Here is an 18,847-nt window from a genome sequence, read left to right as displayed (position 1 = left end):
CCCCCAAAAAGAAAAAGAAAGAGAGAGGAGAGGGAAGAGGTAGGAAGGAAGGAAGGGAGGGATAGAGAGAGGGAGAAGGAAAGAGAGAAGAGGGAGGGAGGGAAGGAGGGAGGGAGGGAGGAAGGGAGGGAGGGAGGGAGGAAGGGAGAAAGAGGAAAAGAAAGAAGGAAAGAAAGAGGTAGGGGAGGGAGTGAAGGGAGGAAGGAAGCAAGCAAGCCTGGAGAGATCTCAAGTGCTTGGTTATGTTTTATTGAAAGCTTTGTTAAAATGAAACATATTTAAGGGCCATTAGATTATGATTACTAAAATGATTAAGGGAGAGTATTTTATTTCTAATGCGATCGGACATTCATGACTCAGTTGTTCTGACAACCGAAAAACACAAGTTGTCTTATCTCCATTGGTTTGGCTTGGTTTGGTTGGTTTGGTTTTACTTTTTAAGCTGAAAGTAGAACCTGTCTCTGTTCTACTGTGGGAAATGACCTGTGAGTTAGTCTCCAAGTTAACTAGACTGTCCATTTGTTCTCCGGGTACTTCATTTCAGCCAACAGTGACATTCATAACACTCGAGATGTCTGCATGCCTTCGAGCGGGCTACAAAAGTGACTCCTGCTTGTATTTTCACAGCAATGCATAGATCTTACGAAAACCTGGCAGAGCTCAGTGCCAGCAGTGTTCAGGGCTGACTGGATCAGTGCCATAGCAGATTTCACTTCTTCACTCAGATCCAATTTTATGACTCTGTCTTGTTTCGTTGAGATATAGGCTTACTATGTAGCCCAGGCTGGCCTCAAACTCGTCCTGAGTGGCTTTTAAGGGCTGGCATTAAAGATGTAAACCACCAAGCCTGACAAATTTGGATCTATTTCTTACCACATACATACCATTTCCACTTAGAAACTATCCCTTAAAAGATGGAAGCCTAGGCTGGAGAACAGCTCTGGCTAAACCTCTCACAGTGAGGTAACACGAAGGCCCTGTTTCAAACAAGGCACAAGACAAGGGCAGCACCAAAAACTGTCCTCAGAAACCAACTATGTAACTCTATTTAGGTGGAAATTTAATGAAAGTTTTTTCTTTTCCTTTCTTTCTCTTTTCTTTCTTTTTTGTGTTTTTTTTTATTTTGTTTTTTGTTTTTGTTTTTGTTTTGTTTTGTTTTTCCTTTTACTTGAGAGAGGAGCAGGTCTCATGTAATTCAGGCTGGCCCTGGACTGGCTATATGATTGAGAGTGACATTGAACTCCTATTCATCCTGCCTCTACCTGCAAAGTGCTGGGATTAAAGGCCTGTAGCACCACGCCTGCTTTAATAATGTCTTTCTTCACTGAGTGTATGGACTCATACATAGCAAGCTCTCGGGGAGGAAGATTAGTTCATAAACCAGACACGTGGGTGACCCCTGGATCCCAACCCTGAAAAACAAAAGGCAGGAAGATCACAAGGAATCTGAGGAAAGCCTGGACTATCTGAGGAGACCCTGCCTCTAAAATGAATAAATGCAACTAAATGAATGTACCGCTGCTGTTTTAAGGTTGTGCACACACAGGATCTTTTTATATAGTATGTTGTTACTCAGTGAGAGTCCAGCTTACATATTAATATATTTCTCAGGCACAGAGGGTACCCCATAGAAGGATAAAAACTCTTTATAAGGTTTTTAATATCCCTTAGAATACTAAATAATTACTTATTGTTTAGTTTATAATCTTATATGAATATAACCAATGATAGATTTCTATTAATATAAAATTGGGATTGATTTCCAGGTACTTAGCTGAGACCATAACACAGACTTATTTTTGTGTCAAGGCATATTTACTTCATAAAACTAGTTAATTTATTTTATATTTACTTGATTCAAACCTCTGTGTTTTGCTAATATTTTAAAAACTTCTTAAGAGCTGGAGAGAATTCAGCGGTTATGAACACTTGCTGCTCTTGTAGATGACCCAGGTTCAGTTCCCAGCACCCTCAGGGCATCACATAAACAGCTATAACTCCAATCCCCAGGGATCTGGCACTCTCTTCTGGCCTCTTTGGGCATCAGATACCCAGGTACAAAGTGCACATACATACACGCAGTGCACATACTCACAGATACATAAATAAGTCTTTTTTAAAACTGTCTATGCTAGAATCTTTATGTACAGGTTGGGGATGTCTTGGCTCTGGACCTTACAAATAAAATTAAAAAGGGGTAATATTCAAAATGTACTCAGAAGCGGCAAATCATGTCCTTATCTCGAAATCCAGAAACTTTTATAAAGTTCCTACAGCAGATGGATATTTCCCCCTGCCAAGTGCCCACCGTTGAAAAGGATGTTGCATGAGCTAGACGTCAAGAACTGGAGGTCCAGGAAATGTTAGGCAAATGGCACAGGAAGTCAACACATGAAACACATTTTTAAATTCAACTAGTACAATTTCAAAAAAAAATTAAGTTTAAAGCATTTCTTGGCCCAAGTTCTACCAGTCTGAAGCCAAATTCAACCAAGAATAGCGATCTCACTGAAATCACCTAATTAAGACACACTGAAATCACCATCTCCGCTAGGCTGCTTTCCTCCCTACGGAAAAGGAATTTGGCTCACAGTAAATTAGTCAAACCTTTTCCTCAGTTACCTAAAAATATGTCTGACCACTCATTACAGAAATCATTTCAAATTTTATAGTGCTAATAAAATAATAGCTTCTTTTTGGTGGATATTTTTCTCTTTAGTGTCTTGTTGCGATATATTTTAATAAGAAATGATTACTATATCAGCTTTACCTGGTAGGTTTTAGTATTCAAACTACGTTAGTAGTTAATATCTTAAGACTACTGATAGGTATTCAATGACAAGGTACGGTGGTTAGTTTTAGTTTCTAGTTGTTAACTCAACATGATCTAGGATGAGCTGGGAAGAAAGTCTTGTTGAGGAAGTGTCTAGATCAGGTTACTGTGTGGACATGTCTGTCTGTGGAAGATTATCTTGACTACTTTAACTAAGGTGCTAAGACCTGCCCACTGTTGGCGGCATCATCCCCTAGGCTTCGGTTTGGGTCTAGGCTGTGTAAGAGTGGAGTGAGTGAGCTGAATACAAGCGTGCATGCATCTGTTCTCTCTGCTCTTGACTATGATGTAACTACCTGCTTCAAGCTCCTACTGATTATAACCTGGAATTGTGGGATACAATAAATCCTTCCTTAAGGCTTTTTTTTAAATAATAATAATAATAATAATAGGGTATTTTATTACAGCAATAGGAAACAAAACTAAGGTGTGTGTGTGTGTGTATCCTGTCTCGTGGGTTGTCACACACAATTCATTCAGTTAAGATTTTGCACATCTAAAAAAAAACTTAAAAATAAACAGACTATTTGTTATCGTTATGTGCCTGTGGCTCCCTGAATCATAAAAGCCATAGAGCATTCTTAATTCTTATGACAGTGACGATCACAAGGAACTATCCAAAACACCTGCCAACTCCTGTACCCATCACAGTGCACCTGAAAGCAGAGGCTTCTGGGCTGTAATCAAGTACCACCAAAAGTGATACAGGACTTTGTAAGGCTATCAGATGCTGCCTTTTAAAAGGGCACGTTAAACACTTTACATTTGTGTTCTCTGCACACGTGAGGCTGAGGCTGATGTATCAGGGATTCCATGATGGAAATGGCTTTAGCCAAACAGATATTTTCTCTCATTATTTGTTTGTTTGTTGGTTGGTTGGTTGGTTGGTTGACTGATTGGTTGGTTGGTTACTTGGTTGTTGCTGCTTATGGCTTGGTTTGGTTTGGTTTGGCTTGGTTTTTTGTTTTTGGGTTTTTGGGGGTTTTTTTGCATTTTTTTCCTTCTCAATGTAACTTATCGAAGAAATGAACTATCTGGACAAATTCCAGAGTTCCCCTATCATGAATCTCTCCAAAGGATGCTCCACTAGACTGTTCACTTAAGACAATCTACAGCAGCACAGCAACAGAAATTAAAGAATATAATTAGTGCTTCTACAGAATCACTATCTACTTACAATGCCTGCTTAAGTCTGACTTCTAATCATGCAGGAAGGATGTCCCTACTAACCTCAGGCCTTCAGTAAGTAAGAAGAGCTGAGAATCCACATTGGCACAATCACAATCAGGAAGAGGAGGAAGAACCACAGAAATAAATCCACATGCAGAAAAGTTAGTGCCGTGAAACACCAGCTGCCTTTTAAGCAGGGACTTTCCTTGTTATAAAGCACATTCGTTAAAAAATTAAAAAGCTAAAAAGAAATTCTTCAGGGTTCAATAAGAATCCGTAATTTCCATGCACAGCGTTGTTGTTTATCCGTAAACTATTTCCAATGAATAAGACACAGAGTTTGCCAGAGTGTTTTCCATAAAAACAACTCTCCAGAGACACAGTCTAGATCCATAACCGAGTAAGTCTGAGAAACCCTGAAAACTTCATTCATCTCATGGCTATACATAATGAGCACCATTATATAAAAAACTCTGAGACGCTAACCATCAAGTGACTCAGTAACAACCAACTGAGCATTTGCCTGACATATTTGGCCACGGCCCTGAGATCTAATAAAACGGTTTGGAGAATGCTTTCATATGATATAGGAAATATCACTCTGGCATGAAGAAACATAAATATTCACTATATCTAGGTACACTAGGTGGCACTGGAATGATAGTATCGAAACGAAATATTGATGTCTCTCTCTGGCATCATTTTGGCCTGTTTTGACTTATAATAAAGCCAGTCGGGGGCTGTGTACTTGATATCTGAACTTGTCCTTGTTTTGTGTTTCTAGTATTTTTCTTCCTAAGTATGAAAGGCCAGGAAATATAGTTATTTCTGTGTCTCAGTTTCCACATTTCAACCCCAAAGATTTTATCAATGATTCTTAAATAAGAGCCTCTACAGGTTGAACAAAGGTACAACAGTGACAGAGGTTGGTGAGCTTTGTTGTTGGTTGGTTGGTTGGTTGGTTGGTTGGTTGGTTAGTTGGTTGTTTTTTTTTGAGATGGGGTCTTACTATGCAGTCAAAGTAAACTGAGCGCTTTAGCGCTGGTTGAAGATTCATCTTTCAACCCACATTTTAAAGGTGTGGCGAAATAAATGTGGATTGTATTCCTGCTCTGTACAGAGAGAACTGGCCTGACTCTGGCAGGCTTCAGCAGATCCTTCCTGCTAAACTGGACATGGAGCCATTTGTTATCCTCCATTTAGATGATGGATCTGGAATAGAACTCAGGACCTTGTGCATGGAAGGAAGGTGCTCTACTACTGTGCCATCTTGGAAGCCCTTGTCGCCCTATATTCAGTATCTCAGCCAGACTCCCTCTCACGAGTACTCAGATAAGACATTCAAGATTCCCATTGATGGGGTTTACAAGTAGCCAGCAACAGAAGGTAATAATCCACGTGCTCTCTCATCCTATCAGATTGTGACCTGTCCTCTAGTTCTTCTCTATCTAACCCACCTCTTAATACACTACACATCTGAATGAGCAGATACACCACTGGGAAAACACAAATGAACTTGTCTCTATGATACTAAGATCCACAACCTCTGTGGCACCCAAACCAACTACATTATACTAGTGGGATTTCTTACTATCGATACAATTTGAATAACTGCATGCCAAATTAATCAAACTGCTGTTCAATAGGAGGGACAGCAGTCAATAAACAGAGAAAGGAAAGTCAGTAGTTAGAATCCTAAGATATTCCAAACAGGGGTGGGTACAGAAAGAGCTTCCTGAAAGCCAAACCAGGAATTTAAGGTTGATGGGGAAAAAATGATGGTGACATTGGAAAGCCACTGAACACACATATATGGTTCCATTTATGCTTATGGAAACAATTAAGACAGCTGGGTCTGGTAGTGCATGCCTGCAATCCCAGCAGGACAGCCCCAAATTCCAGACTAGCCTATATTACATAGCAAGTTCCAGGATGGAGTTACATAGCAAGATTTTATCTTTAAAAAAATAAAATAATAACAATTTAAATCAGCTGGTAAGGAAATTGAATGGGTTGGAATATTATAATGAGAATCTTAAAGGACACACTATTAAAGTTCTAGTAGTCTACGTTGAGGTCAACAAGGCACTGGGTAAATGCTGGGGGTGAGGGGGATACTTGTGCCAAGAGCAGTTCCTAAGTGTGTGTGTGGCCTCAGGGGTGAAGGGGTAAAAGGGTGGGGGAACATCAGAAAGGGACAGCTGGATCTGTGAAGCCTGAGACACTAACCCCCATCTCAGGATTTTGACCAGGAAAAGGCCGGAGAACGAAGCTTGTTCTAAATGGGAAATGGTTTGTTTTGACGTGCTGAACTGAGACGAAGACGTCAAATGTGTAGGCAGTGGTGCCAAGCATTTAAGGAGCTACGTTTAAGAGAAAACCTGAATTATAGCTCAAAAGTAAGGTGGGGACAAGGGGCATGACAGGTGGCTCAGTGGGTAGAACACAGTGGCCTGGGTGCAGATCCCTGGAACTCAGTAAAAGCTGAAAGTGGTATCACGTATTTGCAATCCCAATATTCACGGGGGAGATAGGAGGTAGGGAAAGGACAATCTCCTAGAACCTCAAAGGCTGGACAGCCTGGTATATACACTGAAAAAGCAGCAAGGATACACTGTCTCAAGGGAGGTGGGGGCTGAGAACCAAACAGCTTGAGGCTGATCTCTGACATCTACACACGCACCCCACTTGAGAACTCCTTCACTTGAGAACTTGGCCATAACACGTATCGTATGCACACATACAAAAATAAATTTCTAAAAATACACTTCTTGCCAATTGTGGTGACATACACCTCTAATACAGGCACTGGAGTGGGGCTAAACCAGGAGAATTTCTAGTTAAGGACCTGGTCTGTGCTCTTAAGTGACACCTTGTCTCAAATACTAAAATAGAAATAATTATTATCCTATTTCCTACAGTGTTCATTGAGGTATAGGAAAAATGGTGTTTTAGAAATGAAATAAAAATATCTCATCGTCAATACTTGCCTAAGATAAACTGACTAAATCAGTGCCCTTTATCTTAAAGCAATCTATTAAAGCACAAGACACAGGAAGGCAAATAAGGGTACAAAATTTAAAAATATTTTCAGGATTGATGAAGATTTCTCTCTTTTTTTTTTCTCAATGCTGCAGTGTAATGATGGGGAATTTAAATGGATTAGTCAAATATTTGCCTAAACATTCCAGGGCCAAGGTACATAATTTTCCAACTATTACACTTTGCACTGTGCCCAGTCACATCTCTTGCCAACCAGTAGATTTTTCAATACTGACCCTGGAAAACATTCCTTAGCAGTCCCTCCCTGTCCCCAAATATTCCCAACAACTCTGGTCAGGCCAGTTGAACCTATTCCCCTAAACCTTACATAAACATTGACTTGTACTGAACTATAGCCCTACTGTCTTGTGCAAAGCTAACCTATTTTAAATTGCCCTACCCTCAATTTCTTTAGCTATAATGTAAAGTAAACAACAAATGCCTACTTCTCTTCAGGGTAAACGCAGAAGGTGAAAGAAGAAAGGTAGGCACTCTGTTGAGACTATGTTCAGCAAAATAAGTATCACGAACAGTATTCCCTTAATCCACAAAATAAAGGTTAAATATCTTAAATGTATACACGTTAATAAAGCCTTATTCATGCGAAACCACGGGTTACTTTGAGTCAGTGACTTGAAATTTCATTTAATAATGAATTCTTTTCTAAACAACTTACACACGTAGACAGAGCGGCTGGATGGGAGGGGGTGTCAGTACCATTGCTGTCTTTCCTAAATCAGGGTTCTCCGTGTACCCACCCCACAAGGAACATGCAGAAATGCCCCTGCCTCTGTTTCCCAAGCGCAGATGTACATCCCTGTGTCCAGCTGCACAGCTAGGACTTAGGAGCTGTGGCTCAGGAGGAGAGCACTTGCTTTGTATGCAGAAGGGACATAGGTTCAATCTCAGTACTGGAGGTTCCGAGGGGATCGCCAGTGGATCGCTGGGTCCCCCATTTACATATTCAGTTTCCTTCAAGCTCCCTCCTCCAGCCATCCCAGCCTCTGAGGTCGCCTTCACACTTTAAGGAAGACACTTTTAAAAAGACATGGGTTTTTGGATAACAAACCATGTAATATTAAATCATGGTAAGCAAGGTCCTGCTGCCAAAAGAAATACGTTAATTTTCTATTTTAAAAAAGTGATCGTTCCTCTGACATCTTGAGGGGCATTTGATGGTTCCAATGACTGCATATTCCAGGATTTCTATACTGAGCACTTATATACTTCCTGAACAATAAAAATTGATTGGATTACCTCTTTCACCCTTCAGATTCAGATTACTAACCCATGTGCTTACATACACTCTCCTTTCTAAGAAGTCCAAGGCTGGCACGATGGCTCAGTAGGTAAAGGCATCTGATGCTGACCCTGGCAACCTGAGCTGTAGGCTCAAAACCCGTATGGTGGAAGGAAAGAATTGACTCCCAAAAGTGGTCCTCTGACTTCCACACTTGGTCACCTCATGTTCACAGCATGAACACCCATCCACACACCAAATCTACATATATGAAAAGGCTAGGTACTTTGCTACCAATGAAATCCAAAGAAAACAAGTGCCCTTTTGCAAGCGTATAGGCTGTCTCTCCCTAAAGCCACCCATGTGTATGAAATTAACACTCTGGGAACTCGGGTGGCTTAGGCCTTTTTGAAAATTGGTTTGGTGACCAGAGTCTTGCATTTTTTAAAAATTGGACTAACTAGTTTTAAGAGTTCAAATTTCTAGTCTACAAAATAACCAGAGTGTTGTATTAAGCAATGGTACCATGTGTTTGTCTGCCCCCTCCCCCACCACACACACACAAAGCAACTTGAAGGTAAGAGACAAAAATCAGAAGTTGTAACTTGGCCAGGCAACTTTGAACGTTGAATTCATATGCAATTATATTACAAGTGGCATTAGCAGAGTGAGAGCTCTCTCTCGAGTGTTCAAGTATCTCCATATTTGGTCATTTAAGTTAGAGAATTCCTGCTTACATGCCAGATTTTTTAGCATTCATTTCATAATTCTTAAAACATCTACTTATGGAGAAAGAATAGTGTACCAGACAGTGCTCGAGGTGCAAGGGAAACCACAGAGAATAGGCCAAAGTTCCTTCTTTAAAATTCTTACAAAGATATATAAACAAGCAATTAATTACGACAGGCCCTGATGTAGGAAGTTTTAACCTACACTTTCCACTTTTTAGTAATGCAAAGCCAATATGAACTCAGCAGAAAACTTCCATTTCTTAATTTATATCTTATCCCAGATTAGCCCTAAGATATCATACATTCTCTTATGATGCTCAGTGACTTCCACTCAGCCCTTCCATCATGAGGGGAAACCCAATCTCAGCAGTGTACTGAGTTGGTCAACCAGGGTTCTGGGTAGGTTAGGCATCACAGATGCATATCAACCTACTATCATCTCATCATACTATGGACGGATGAAGACGTAACCTCTTCATATGTAGAATGCACCTGTGTGTTATGATATGGCTTTAGAAACATCTAGCAGGATTCTAGAGGGAATGGTTCCCAGGAAAGATTGCTGAGATGAAAAACTTGTCTTAGCAAGCATCTCCACAATGCCTAGGGATTTGAAGGTATAAGTACAGAGGACAGAGTATGGACAGAAGGACCCAGGCACAGGAGGTAGCAAATGCTTCAAGGAGCACTACTACTATGATGGAATGCTCCAAAACATTTCCCTAGAGAAGGAATTATGCTCCAAAAGATGTCAATCCACTCATGACGTCATGAAGGAGGATTAGCCATAAACTGAGGCTACACGTGGATAGGCCAACACACAACATCTGCTAAATACCACACTTCAAATTTCGTAATTTCTGATATAAATTCTACATACTTTTTTAAAGGTGGGGTTTTAATATATATATGCCAGACTGGCCTGGAACTCATAATTCTCCTACTTCAGACTCCCAGGTATCGATATTTTAGGAATACGGAATACTCAGTTTAAATATTATTATAATCCTTGAGATGCAGTCATGCTTTTTGACTGGGGATACCTCCATTTAACGAACAAGTCATTATATTTATATCCTTTCTAAAGCATTAATATGATGCTCTCAACTGTCAGCTCTCAGCCAGCACCAGTGACCCAAGGTTATGGTGCCAGCTCCTCTGGAAGCCGAGGCAGGAATATCAAAAGGGTCAGACTAGTTGGGGCTGTAGAATGAGTTCAAGTCTAGCCTGTGTAGTGAATATATTCTTTACTCACTAATACAGAGAGCAAAAAGAAGGGGAGGGATGCAGACTAGTGGTGGGATGCTTGTAGAGCATGGAGATGCTATGTTCAGTCCCTCAAACTACGCACAAAAGAAATGTGATCTCCCAGAAGAATATAATCCAGTCTTTGGATGTGTGCGTTTTATATGTAGATTTGGAAAAAAAATCTAAGAGCATAAACTAACATATTAACAGAAGTCAGAGGAACTCCGTGGTGTTTTTCTTCCTTTTTTGCATGTCTTACTGTCTAAACATTTTAACTTATCTTTTCTGCACCTGTGAACACATCCACTCACATACATGTACACACATACCTGCTAAGATACAAGCCATGGGACACGGGTCTAGACCGAAGGACACTTTCAGGGGACTGGTGGGTGCAGGGACTGAAGTCAGGTCATCAGGTTTGGTGACGGGTGCCTTTACCATCTTCGACATTTCACCAGCCCATTCTAAACTTCTAAAAACCAGAAGTTTTTAAAGTTTTTAAAACATATGTTTTATTTGTCACAATCTTTCCATGTATAAAAGCTCAGGGAATCCCAGAGAAATCTGCAGTCAGGCAGTTGGAGCAACTGCATTCTTGGTTCTGCCCTAAACTTTAATAACCTCTGGCCCCAAAGACTTAGTCAGCTTTCCTATCCCCTCGATATCTGGTACTGCACATTCTATCCCTTCTGTTTCTTCTGGCACTAACTCCATGTCTGACCACAGGCAAGATGCAAAATTGGAGCTCCTGTCCTTTGAGGTTTTAAGGAATGTCCTGCTACTTCGTATAGGAAAAAGCAAATGCCAAAATGTCGGAAGCATGGCAAAGCGTAAGAGAGAAAAAAAATGACTTTTTGCATGAACTCTAAATTGTGGCAGGTTGAGGTCTGTTCATAGCAAACGTCAGAAATCAAGCAGTACTGGGATTCGGGGTGGGAACGGGGGCTGTTAAAAGACCAGTGCTAGAGCGCGGAAGTTAAACAGTATTATGTATTGAACAAATGCTAAGCAGAGGCAGAAGCCAGGAAAAGCAATGGTCACAATATTTAACACTTTTTCCCAACCATCAGACATTAAACATTACTAGTGTCTATACAGCTCTGTTATCTGATGTATCTGTTTATGTGCACCTGTTTGCACCCTCAGGAAGGTTAAGCAGCCTATTACAGGAATCAGCGCAGGCCTCAGCACTGTGACAGAACAGAGATTCATACCTTGGTTCTCCTCAGCTAACTGCATAAATGGGACCTCGCCATGCATGCGTGTTGAACTGTTTCCGAGCCTCAACACACCCAACAGTGAGGAGAGGAACTCCATGTAATTTCCCTGCTTCGATCTAAGCATCTTCTTGTCCTCATCCCTCAGCTCGGTCCACCAAGGCAGGATACCTATACTAACCAGTACTTTGCCACTATATATAAGGCCAATATTCAGACGGAACCATATAAATCATCTTTCTGAATTTCCACTTATCAACAGACACACTAAAGTTTTAAAAAAGCAAACCTGAAAGTTCAGTATTCTTTCTTTTAATAGTAATATGAATGATCACCTTTTATAATGTTTGGGGCATGTAGTCATTCTTAGAAAGTGTCAGATATTAAATGGTATGTTAAATTTTATCTACAACTTGAATTGAAAATTATTTCTAATGGTTTAAATGAAATAGCAGCTAAAATCAATTCACGGTCTACTCTCTGTAGAAGACTTCCTTCAATGGTGACATCTAGTTTATCTGCTATGACAACATTAATCTAATACCATAAGTTGGTAAGTACATTAAATTGAGACAGAGTTGGTGTCATTGGTCACGTCTGTAACTCCAACACTCAGGAGGCACAGGCAGGACAAACCCAAAGTCCAAAGCCAGAGTGATCTTTACAGTGAATCCCAGACCAGCCTGAATTACAGTGGGGCTGTATCAAAATCTATTTTTAAAAATACATAAATAAATCAAAATCCAGCAAGAACATTTTAATTTTAAATGCCTGATCTCTATGTCGGGTTGGGAAGTGGATGATGACTGTGTGTCTCCGATATAGATAATGGAAGCAATATATTTTTAAGCAAATCTCTGCCCCACAAGACAAATATAAATGGATTTCCTACTGTCCTGTATTAAACAACTTTCTATTTGTTGCGCTGTGGAACAAGCCTCGGAGAAAACAAGGCAATCACTGAGCTCTAGTAATTTCTTTCCATATTATACACACAAGGCCCAGCTATTTAAATAGGCACGACAGAAAAACATTACCTCGTAATAGAATGACATAGCAAAGGAAACATTTCTCACTTTAAAAGTAGTCATGGTACTTGTTCCTACAGTGAAAACTGATGTTATCCTAATTAGTTCATTATTCATCCCAACACCTTAGACATGATCCCAGAGACATTCAGAACTTCTCCACCTCCAGCTCCCAAACTCTAGCTCAGGAATTGCTAATAAAATATCTTAACTGTAGTATCTAACAGACGTAAGAGATTAAAGTCATAGTGTGCCCACCCTGGTATAAACACTGAGACCACAAGTGTCTTACCAGAAATCAGAGCATCTGGAAGATTGAGGCAGGAGGACTACCTTGAGTTCTAGGCCAGGCTGGGCTACAGAGGAAAGACACACACACCCCTACCTCATAGAAGATGCCCCTGTGTAGAGGAATGCTAGGGCTGTGAGGCAGGAGTGGGTGGGTGGATGCAGGAGCACTATCATAGAAGCAGGGGAGGGGAGGATGTGATAGGGGTTTACAGAGGGGAAACAGGGAAAGGGGATAACACTTGAAATGTAAATAAATAAAATATCCAAAAAATTCTAGAAAGGAAGGAAGGAAGGAAGGAAGGAAGGAAGGAAGGAAGGAAGGAAGGAGAGAAAGAAAGAAGGAAGGAAGGAAAAGCCCACTTAGAGTATTCCTGTCCCCAGGATCCACTAAAGGAAGGTGACAATGGGCTCCACCTGATTGCTTGGGAATTTCAATTGACACAAAGAATGTTTTAGCCCTTACAGTCATCCAAGAGGACATCAGTCATACAGTAATGTCCTTTGGATATTAAGTGTACAGCAGCATTAATTTAATCAAACATCCTCTAATTTAATTTGATCTATAATTACAAAAATGATAGTGCTCTCAGAAATTAGGAAATAGCGTAATTTATTCTCTCCCCAAAAGGCAATGAAGCTTCATAATTCACTGATACATTCCTCAACTAGTCAATCAATGTTAGGCCAATCCTGGGACTTAGAGTGACTTTATTTGGGTACAGGATAACCATTCTAAAAGTTTATTTTGAGATAAATGAAGCAATATAGATTCTAAGTATTTTAAAGGTACACATTAGTATCGCGCTTTTAAAAAATATTTAACAGACCAGAGGTGCTTTGCAATTTCTATATTCATAAATGTTTCCATTAGCTGAGATATTTTGGGATGTGGTCAAGCTATTTTGAATGCCAACATCACCTAGGCTGAGGAGTGTCTCCACAGACTAAGTCAGTAGCCACAGCTCTTTTAATCCAGTTGTCTCTAAAAAAGATAAACCCAAACCACAAAAATGAAGCGAACAAGGTTTGTTTATGTAGAAACTTTTGATGCAAATTCTTCTTCCTCAATTCAGAATTGGCTTTTTGCTGCATCAAAGCCCTGACAATTTCCTACTAAGATATGCATTTCTCATTCTTCCCCCAAGGAAAAAGCCATCCATTCCAGTTGCACATAACTCTCCAAAAGCTTTTCTACAACTAAATGTGAAAACCAAAATAACCACTCCTTTGCAGAGGAAAAAAAAGAAAACAGTCTTGGGAACTGGAAGACCACATGTTTATGTGAACCTTCAGGAAAGTGGAAGCACACACACTGGCAAAATAACCACTGACGATCAAACTATTTTATGACATTTTATGTCTTTCACGTATTTCACTCCATGCTCAATATATCAATTTTGCACCGACTGGCCTCTGTCAAATCCGGAACGCCTAAAGAACAATCTACTACCGAAGCAGAACAGTTTCTTAGTAAAAGGAGTTCTGCTCATCCTCTGTAGCGTAGTTTTAGAGGAAAGAAAAAAACTTCAAACATATTTATTTTCCCTCTGCTATCTCAAATTGGGAGACATCGGGCTAGGGATGCAGCTAGATAGCAGCCCCAAGATTTAAACAAACAAGCAAAATATCCAAACAGGGTAGACGCTAGGAACAAAGGAAACACAAGCGTGTGAACAGGAAATGAAGCAACTCTATACACATAAATACCTTTTGGGGCCGCCAACGTAGGTGAAAGTAAAGGTGGAGTCTGAGTATCTGAAATCTGAAACGGAAAGTCGCGTTATAAGCCACCCCATGGGTTGTTTTTAACCCCAATTCTGTCTTGAACCTGCTATTTCATGTGAGCCAAAGAGGCCCGATGGGGAGGGAAGCAAAGGCTGGAGAGCTAGGGGCGGCCAGCAGGGCGGTGCGGGAGGGGATGCGGAGCACCCCGCGGGGTGCAGCGGGAGGCCGCCCCCCGCAACAAGTGCCGGGTGCCATGGCAACAGCGGGAATTTCCCAGCCAAGCAGCCGGAAGCAGCCCCTGCCAGGCTTCGGGCTGCGAAGCCCGAACTGCCCTCGGCCTTGGGAGCGGGGGGAGCAAAGATGGACGCAAAGCGACCCCCGGGCTGGGCCTGCGGAGCTCGGGAACCCCGGGAATCCATCCCTTCCCCGGGGCGGTGTCCTGCGCGCTCGCCGAGGAGCGGGTGCAACCGAGGGGGCGGGAGCTCGGCCCTGCGCTACCTTCTCCCGGGGCCTCGGCGCCTGGCGGGAGCAGCGCGGCGCAGCGCAGCGCAGCCGGTCCCTTCCCGGCCGCCGCCGCTCGGCCGATGGCGCAAAGCCGCCGACTCTAGCCCGCCCCGCTCGGCCGCGGCTGCCGGAGCCCGGAGGCAAGGCTCGGATGCTCCGGGCACCGCCGATGGCTGGAATCCAGCGCCCGGCCCCTCCGCTCTGATCGCGCGGGTCCTGCCCCCGGAGCCGGAGACTGCCCTGGCCTGGTGTGTTTTTTTGGGGGGCGGGGGCGGGAGTAGGCTCGTGTCCCCCTCCCCTTGGGGCTCCAGCTCAAGCCGCTGCAGCTGTTTCCAAATTCACCCGGAACGGGGACTTGCCGCCCCACACCCCCAGCTACACTACACGCGTCGCGGTCAGAAATCTGGGCAATCCGGGGTGGCCGGAGGGGAGGTTGGCTCCAGGTCCCAGGATCCGAGAGGCAAGAACTCACCTGCAAACAGGCAGTCTTTCTCGGCTCTGGACTTCTGGATCACGACGTCGATATCCTTCTGAATTCTCTCTTGCCTTGAACACATCCCCATTAAATAAATCCCTGGAAAAGAAGCAGCCGCTATTTCCACCCCACCCCACCCCCCTCGCACGCTTCCAGCTTTCGTAAATATTCAGTTAAAAATGAAACCTCTGGCCGAGGCAGGGGCTGAAGGCGAAGTGGTTTCGGAAGTGATCCCGGGTGAGAGAGGAGGAGGAGGTGGAGGAGGAGGAGGAGGGGGAGGTCGGCTTTGCATTCCCAGATGTGACCGCCCAGCTGCTGCTCGCCGCTGCTGGATTCCAATTTCCTCCCGTTCTGACAATGGATGGTGATGACACCGAGTCTCACTTTCTCCCTCCCCCGCCCGGACTGACGGCCGTAGGGAACCGAGGGGCCCGAAGACGGCCGGGGGGAGGACCGCTGGAGAGGGATCGGCAGCCGTGGAGCGGCAGGCGCCGGCGAGGGGCGAGCCCCGCTCCGACTCACGCGCGCACACCCCTCGCGGCCCGCACGCCGGCCTTCCCACACCCGCGCACACTCGCGCCCGCGGGCGGCGGCTGTGCCCAGGCTGCTGCAGCGCCGCCCGCCAGCCGCAGACCCTCCCGCACCCGCCGCGGGTCACCGGGTCCGGCTGCGCGCCGCTGGGGCTTTAATAGTATCCGCCATCCGCGCAGGCTGGATTTCCCCACCCCCGACTGCCACTCGCGCCGGGAGCTGAGTGACAGTGTAGGTAGTGAAGACTCCCTGGAGCTCCCAGCCTCTCCCGCACCCCCCCCCCCATTTCCACCACTTTTATGAATTCGACTCCACTTTCAGAAGGAATTATGAGTCATATGGAAACCCAAGCCGGAGTGGCTGGGAGGGAGAAAGGGGAAAAAGAGGAAAAAAAATCTTTACGGATTCAAAATAAATAAAACGAACAAGTCTTTCCTTGTAATCACATCAGGCAAAGGGAGAAAGCCTGGAGATTACTCCGGGAGGACTCTCCCATTTCCTTAATGCCTTAATTTTTTGGTGGTGGTGGTGATGGGGGTTGTTTTGTTTTGCTTTTGCTTTTGCTTCTCGGTTTTGTTGTTGTTTGTTTTTGTTTTGTTTTGTTTTTTGTTTCTCTCAGGTTGAAGTTCAACCCCTTTGAGGAGCGCTTTAGAAAATGAAGCCCTTCCTAAGAGACTCCAAACACTCTCAGGTTCCTTTCGCTCCTAGCTCTGTTCATAAGAAATTGGCCCGAGGGGACTCCCTAGGTGAGGGATACCTGGCTTAGGTCTTACTCAAAAACCACTCTTCTGTAGGCTAAGTCAAGGGAGAATTTCTCCAGCCCTCTTACCTTGAGCAGTAAAACCTTCCTCCTGAGATCCTCTCTACTACTGTGCCTGAGCTTATAAAAGCTGGTCCAATTTAGTGCCTTAAGTAACCTGAACCAGCTCCAAGTCAGGATACCAAGCACTTTTCTTTAGCATCTTTATTGAGAAGTTTCCCCTGGCAGACCATAGATGTATTGTTTTGCATTCTAAGACCAAGCAGTGTCTGGAATATAGGAGGTGTTATCCATCAGCTGGTCAGGAACCTTTTAATTGTTCCCTGATAGGAATAGTGAGTAGGGGAAGCTTCTCCTGTGTTGGCAAGCCTGAGTGAGTGCCTGGGGCCTAGGGTCTGGGCCAACAAACCCAGAGTATTAGAGTTTCAAACCCTTTACCATGCAGAGACTTACTGCTCGAACACTCAAGTTGGAGGCTCTTGGTATAACTTCAGCCTTTTAACATTTGTGTCCTCAGGCATTTTCTCTTGTAATCCTCAGTTTCCCACAGCCTTTAGTGACAGTGGAAGACAGCATGCATCCCACAACAGTTAGGTAGGGCTTTCCAGGTTAAAGCTCTCCTTATAGGCCTTGGACACAGTGTTCCTTAGCCCTACAGTGATAAGTGCTACTGGGCCGAGGCCTATAGTTGCTCAGATCGGGGTATCCCTTGAAGCTTGACAACACTCAGGTTCTCCTCCACAGCCCCACACAAGGCCCGTCACTACCTTGCTTGAGAAGACTTCACTAAAGGTTAATGTTATAATAAAGTGAGCCAAATAACATGATTGATATAGCCAGGAAAAAAAAATGTGGTAATAGTGTATGAACCAATCCTGGCAGTTCCTCCTTCATACACAATCATGGTGGGTACCAATCACAGGCCTAATGGATCACTAGGGAAACTAGTCTCCATCTGGCAGTGGGTGGAGAAGGCTTCAAGGTTACCTAGAGTTTACCAAGACATGTCCTGGCAAGAGATCCAGTGCTTGCTATTTGAAACATTCATGTCTGAGACTGTGAGGTTAGGAGTTGGAGATGTGTTTCAGTAGCTGGATTGTTTCTTCCATCCCAGAGACAAGAAGCAGTAGTGCTTGCAGTAAAGCTTCCTAAAGGCTCCAGAGGAGTGTTCAGGATGGCGGGTGGCTAGGAAGAGAGCTGGCTGCTTGGGTGATAATCCTGTGCTAAAAGGCAGCCAGGATACCAAGGCAAGGTGTTGCAAGCTTAAGGGTTAAGGTATCAAACCTACCCTAGTTCTCAACATGCCATTGAAAGGGGTGGCAACAAAGGCCCATTACCAATAACATTTATTTAACAATATTTAACAGTGTTCTAACAATGCTTAACTCCTGTAGCAATGCCTATTACAGAGGCAGATTCTTCTGCCTCTATAGGTACATTGTTCCTGGCACCTTTTCTTTATAAGATACACCAGTTTTAGCCAGCTTCTTTATTAGCCAGAGTTCCCAGCAGCAATTGAAATGGCTCAGATCTTTCCTCGGTCCCGTTCTGATCCTGACAATGGTGACAGGTTGTCTAAGAGAGTAAGACCAATGGTCCTCCCTGACAGATGGGACTCTACCTCACAGAAAATAAGAAATTCCATCCCAACTTCTTCACCTGGCAGACAAGAAACATTCCATCTTGTACAGCCATTCCCACTGAAGGTAAAAAAGAACACACCTCCACATTCCCTAGGTCCTCTGTCACCACAGCCACAGGATGGGTCTTGATGAGGACCTAGTAGATTCAAGTCCTCCTGGCTGCTTTGCTGTAGACATCTCAGACAACAAAAGCATTTTCCTCTCCTCTTTATCTCCCACTCCTGGATTCTTGATTACTTCCTTCTTCTGTTAGGAGCACCCACCTACTAGAGGCTTAACATCTCTTAACTCAGAGGACTTGATCATACAGTTGTCTGCCCAAAGGTTTCGCTTCCCCCTGTATGAGAATCTGAAATAACGTTAAAGCATCTTACACACTACTCATACTACAAATCAGGCTTTCCTG

General features: G+C 43.4%; 1 protein-coding gene across 3 annotated transcripts in view; it reads right to left on the bottom strand.

The window, feature by feature from the left end:
* Positions 1 to 18,847, bottom strand: part of Parp8 (poly(ADP-ribose) polymerase family member 8) — a 172,592-nt gene that overhangs the window by 148,168 nt on the left and 5,577 nt on the right. Inside the window, exons 1-3 of one of the 3 annotated variants that reach the window (XM_028783575.1) lie at positions 15,694 to 15,955; positions 15,505 to 15,606; positions 14,511 to 14,565 (exon numbers count right to left, since the gene is read on the bottom strand). In XM_028783575.1, the coding sequence (XP_028639408.1) occupies positions 14,511 to 14,565; positions 15,505 to 15,606; positions 15,694 to 15,799 (263 nt within the window). In that variant the 5' untranslated portion in view covers positions 15,800 to 15,955. Of the gene's footprint in view, positions 1 to 14,510; positions 14,566 to 15,504; positions 15,607 to 15,693; positions 15,956 to 18,847 lie in introns of those variants that run through there. The other 2 variants (XM_028783577.1, XM_028783583.1) reach the window with 2 other exon arrangements.

This window comes from Grammomys surdaster, unplaced genomic scaffold, assembly GCF_004785775.1.
Source record: "Grammomys surdaster isolate TR1022 unplaced genomic scaffold, NIH_TR_1.0 99, whole genome shotgun sequence".
NCBI classification, from domain to species: Eukaryota; Metazoa; Chordata; class Mammalia; order Rodentia; family Muridae; genus Grammomys; species Grammomys surdaster.
Note: the sequence above shows the minus strand (reverse complement) of the source record. Positions and strands in the feature narration are given on the sequence as shown.